This window comes from Triticum dicoccoides, chromosome 5B, assembly GCF_002162155.2.
Source record: "Triticum dicoccoides isolate Atlit2015 ecotype Zavitan chromosome 5B, WEW_v2.0, whole genome shotgun sequence".
Taxonomy (NCBI): Eukaryota; Viridiplantae; Streptophyta; class Magnoliopsida; order Poales; family Poaceae; genus Triticum; species Triticum dicoccoides.
In genome coordinates this window covers 331,568,029-331,573,139 of record NC_041389.1, presented here as the reverse complement: position 1 = coordinate 331,573,139, position 5,111 = coordinate 331,568,029, and the positions used below count along the sequence as shown (strand labels likewise).

The 5,111-nt window shown below is 44.2% G+C and overlaps 1 protein-coding gene across 1 annotated transcript in view; it reads right to left on the bottom strand.

Moving 5' to 3' along the window:
* Nucleotides 1-1,277: 1,277 nt before the first annotated feature.
* Nucleotides 1,278-5,111, bottom strand: part of LOC119308737 (FT-interacting protein 7-like) — a 4,837-nt gene continuing 1,003 nt past the window's right edge. Inside the window, exon 2 of the mRNA XM_037584874.1 lies at nucleotides 1,278-3,883. Coding sequence (XP_037440771.1) covers nucleotides 1,537-3,852 — 2,316 coding nt within the window. The 5' untranslated portion in view covers nucleotides 3,853-3,883 and the 3' untranslated portion in view covers nucleotides 1,278-1,536. The remainder of the gene's footprint in view (nucleotides 3,884-5,111) is intronic.

The window sequence follows — 5,111 nt, the reverse complement described above, 5'->3', positions numbered from 1 at the left end:
GGATAGTGTTTTTAGAAAGATATAAATCAATAATATAAATTCATACATTTGACCGCACAACCTTAAAATTGACTACATAAGATTAAAGTTTTGGCGCCACCACTCACTAGCAATGATGTTTTTAAGTTGACAAATGGGTAAACAGAGGCCTATGCTCTTCAAGGGCGTCCAGGAAGGCAACATGTCTTTAGTTGGCGAGATAGACCGAGGGAGTGCAGGCCTTCTGGCTCCAACACTTTGCTTCAGCCCGAGCTTTAGGCAAAGGCGGCGCAAGGGGGGGGGGGGGTGATTGTGCACGCTCCAACTACGTGTAGACATAACATTTTTTTATGTTGCTTTGGTTGCGCTGATGTTTTATGTAAGTTAGCAAAATCAGAATATTCTAGTATCGAAAAATCTTGAAATAATTTTTGCACGTAGGCACCAATACATGTGCAAACTTACCCCTAGAAATTTTGTTTCTACGAAGGCAAGAATGTTCTGGACCCATGTATAAAATCACATGATGAATTGATGCAGAACATCAATCGAGTAAATAAAGCTAAAAGTCAAATGGCAGCACACATTCTTCTAAGATTTACCTTAGGCGTCGATGTCAACTACTCACTACATATAGTGTGTGATCGCGCACGCTCCAACTACGTGTAGGTTTCGCGGTGGAAAAACCCAACAGCATAACATTTTCTTTTTTACGTTGCTTTGGTTGCGCTGATGTTTTATGTAAGTAAGCAAAATCAGAATGTTTTATTATCGAAAAATCTTGAAACAATTATTGCACGTAGGCACCAATCCATGTGCAAACTTACCCCTGAAAATTTTGTTCTACAAAGGCAAGAATGTTCTGGACCTGTGTATAAAATCACATGATGAATTGCTGCAGAACATCAATCAAGTAAATAAAGCTAAAAGTCAAATGGCAGCACACATTTTTCTAAGATTTACCTTAGGTGTCGATGTCAACTACTCACTACATATATGTGTTGCTTCCACACATAATTCTGATCTTGACGCTACTTTATTGAAATACAAATACAGGCACTATAACTCAAACATGAGAGCAGTATTGTCAATGGTTAGAATCTAGACCTCAACAAAGTCTTGTGGCCTTTTTATCTGAAAAAGCAAGTTCCACAACTCAATGCTTCACATGCTAAGACCAATCTCACCACTGATTCCATTTTAGGATGCAAATCATACCACAGATATGCAACATCTTTTAGGAGAATCAAGTCAAATACTACTAAACTCAACATTCAGGGCCAGGCAATCAGCGCACAGATGCAGGTAACAAGATAACACGAACATATAACAACTGAAATTCGATGATGACAGAAGGAGAAAATCCATGTCGAAACAACACAGGCAAACAGGTTAACCTGGTGCCAACTCCAGAACAAATCAAAGTCTCAAGTCTAAATTAACATACAACAAAAGATAACAATTCTTGAAGAAACATTGTCTGCGCATTTCAGATTCCATCCATGCAATGCCGTCGCCGATGCTGGAAAACACTCATGTTTCCTGCACAGCACGGTCTCACAGCAAGCTGTCCGTTTTCGCCGGTAGCCTTCTGAAGAAGTTCAGGGGAGCAGATGGAAGCCCGTGGCGGCGGAACCTGGGATGCCTCAGCACATACAACCCAGCAATGAGCACAACCATGCGAAACGGCACCACGTACAGCACCACAGCAGCGATCAAGCAGAAGGTCACAAAGATAGCAGTGGCCCTTGGATCCCGCCAGTTGAGCAGGGACTGCAGCCTCTCACCTTGTGTTGCCAAGTCACCAACAACTGTCTGCACCCTGCCTGCAATGCTCCTCAGTCGATCATACCTCATCCGAACGACATCATGTGCACGGGATGTAGGAAAAGTATCAAACTCCTCATCAAACTCATCAGGGTTGGAGGTCTCGGCATGTGAAAGACGAGTGTCCATGTGAGGTGGCTGCCTTGGCCTCCACCGGTAGAACCAGACCCCAATCAAGAACAGATACAGGGAAACGGTCGGAAGGATCAGCTCTGGAAACATAACCAAAATGATGAACAGGAGATGAATCAACACAGTGGTCAGCGGATTCTTCCATTCACAAATCTTATCAAACCATTGAGCAGTTCCAACAAGGGGGGTCAACACTTTCATAATCCTGAAGAAGTTTGCCTTGCTCTTCCTCATGCTCCACGTGTGAGAATCCACATCCAACATGTACTCAACAACTTCCTTCCTGAGAGGTGGCTCGGCACGGCTCAATTTCGTCGAGACCATGTGAGTAGCCTGGAGCCTCAGAACATCAAGCTGCGTGACAGACAGAGGGTAAACATAGTGCATCTTTGGCAGCAGCGGCTGAGAATACAGCTGCATCATGTTCACCAGCGAGTAGCATGTGAAGCGCACAGCAAGCTGCACTTCACCCATCTTCTTCACGCCCGTAGGAAGCAAAATGATAAGAGGGTACGAGTGCGTGTAGACTCTGCCAGACTCAAGAGTGGACAGGCGGATCCGTACCTTGCCAATTCTGCTATCCTTGTTTCCTTTGGACTTCTCCCCTTGCAAGTGGCAGTTATCGAACACACCAACTGTTATCACCGTACAAGGATCATACACATCCCAGGTGTATTGTTCATTCCATTTTGGGGTGAAACTGTCGATGATAGTCCTTGTTCTGACCCACTTGTGCCCGTACTTCGCAACACAGTAAGAATCTGTGGTGCCGTGCCCATCCTTAGTCTTCATTGCCAGTAATCCTTGAGCATTTAGGATTCCTAGCTCAAGAACCCCAATGCTAGGCTTCCACAGCTGTTTCTCAGTGGCCCTCAGATCGCTACTGTAATGTGCTGACTCATCCAGAACATGATACCCACCATCCAAAGAAATCCTGAGGTGAATACGACTAGAGAACTTGACATCTTTTTTCTTCTGTTCCCCATCTCCTGCTACATGCTTCTCAAGATTACACCACCGGCTGTGCACTGGCCTGTGGTCAGGCCTCCTGTCTACATTCTGCAGTGGAATACATGCTTTCCCTAATACCTCGTCCTTGTTTGGCGCAATCCGATCCTCGACGCTAAGAATCAAGTGCTCCTCAAATGGTTCAGCTGCCACAAACATCAGATCCTCATTCCACATGGGGTTAACACTCTTGCTTGCAGATATCCTTGTCCTCAAGGACTGATTCCCAAGTGTAGCTTTCACATAAACTTCTGGATACCGGCACTTGTCACTTGGTACCAGGTCTTGTGCCTCAATAACATTTACCCTGAGATACCAAAGCTTAGGAGTTAAATACACCTTAGACCTTATGCTTGCTAGACCATCGCTAGGCACTGACGCAGCATCAGCATGCCAAGCTTCTGGGAAAGCTTCATCTGCCTGTGAACCCATCCAGACAGCCAACATTAGCTCTCCAACCCTTCCCTCCTTCCGACCCTCAAGACGGTACCACTCTGGTGCTAAAGGACTGTCAGGTGGGACTCTCTTTGGTACTTCATTGAGGTCAAAGATGACTCGCCCAATGAAATCGTCCTTGTCTTTGACAGTGATCTCAATATAGGAGGACTGGATGCGTTCCTTGGGAAAGGCAAAGACTTGGTTCCACTCCGTGTTAGTATTCTTCTCAAACTGACGGGTGGTGCACCTGTAATTCCCAAGCTTGATCTCCACCGATGGGTCACAGCTCCCAGTCCCATCCTTGGCATGGAGGTCTTTGGCCTTGACAGCGCGCACGTAGAGATATGGCATCTGCTCCACAAGGTCGTATGTACTTGTGCGCTTGTCCCCTGCTGCCATAAAACCCCCAAGGCGGGGTGTTGTCTCTTTCAACGAGTAGTCCTCAGGTCGCGGCTGCGGTGGCTGCATCTTGCCGGTTCACAGAAGGCCAGGCTTGTGCCTGCAACAAAATACATGACAATGTATTATCAAGAAGAGCTTCACGTATGGTAAAAGTAACACAATCATAACAAACAGCAGTGTATGATTTTCTAATGATAAAATGCAAGTCATGTGCATAATCAAATACGTACCATCTACTGATACTTTTCTTTTTTCAAAATAAAAGGTGGTGGTTGTGACAGGTTGATGGATGGAGAGAGCACAAGGACGCCTAGCAAAAGCATGACCCATTCAATGTGCCAAATGGTGTGTCCTGCTATCTTAGGAATATCCAGAACTTGTAACCTGCTTTGGTATATTCTATCCAGATTTGTGCATGTGTACTAACAGGTAATGCTACCGACATTGCAAAACAAGGAAAGTATGGTGCTCAATTGCAGCTATGTGTGCGTCTTTGTCAAAGAAAGATGAGCAGCAAACAAGGTGTCCCTTTTGACAAATTCCTTCAGGTTTCCTACTGCAGAGCAGAGGATCCCAACCCGAAACGTTTTCCTACTAGTAAATTGTACGTGCTTTGCACGTCATTTAAATATTATAAAAAGCATGGAAAAATACATTTGAATATGTATTTCCTTTTCTAGAATCGTATTGGACAAGATCCAACTTTGTTCTTACCTCTCTAGAATCCAGATTGTTCTAGCCTCTTTTTATTAGAGTATCGGATAAGCATGTGGATAGATACTTCTAGAACACATGAGATGGTAGAGTCGGGTTTTCAATTAGAAGGCCACGTGGCAGTATCCTATGAGTTAAAAACTATATCCAACGGATGATAATGCTCGGATTTGCCATCTCTTGACCGTTGGATGGGCATATCCAACGACTAATATTTGAAGCTATTGGCACACTATATAGTGGTATAGATAATAAGGGGGTACTTTAGGCATTGGTATTGTCACTGACCAAAGACAATGATCAGTCGTTCACTCGTCACCCGAGTAGCCCACTAATAAAAACAAGACTCACTTATTATTGACTGCAATAACAAAATCACCCCTGCCCAGAGACGTGTATAAATAAAATAAAATCATCAAATCCCGACGATAACAGAGTAACTGCTGCTAAATCTATTCCTCGCCTCAAATCTCGTGCTTTTGGTGTTTACGGCAAAGGAAAATCACAACAACAAAGTAGGCTACAGCATTCATCGTTTCCTAGCAACCCAGAGCCATAAGCACCATCTCAAAAAAAAAAAAAAAAACAGGGCCGTACATAAAATTCCGAAA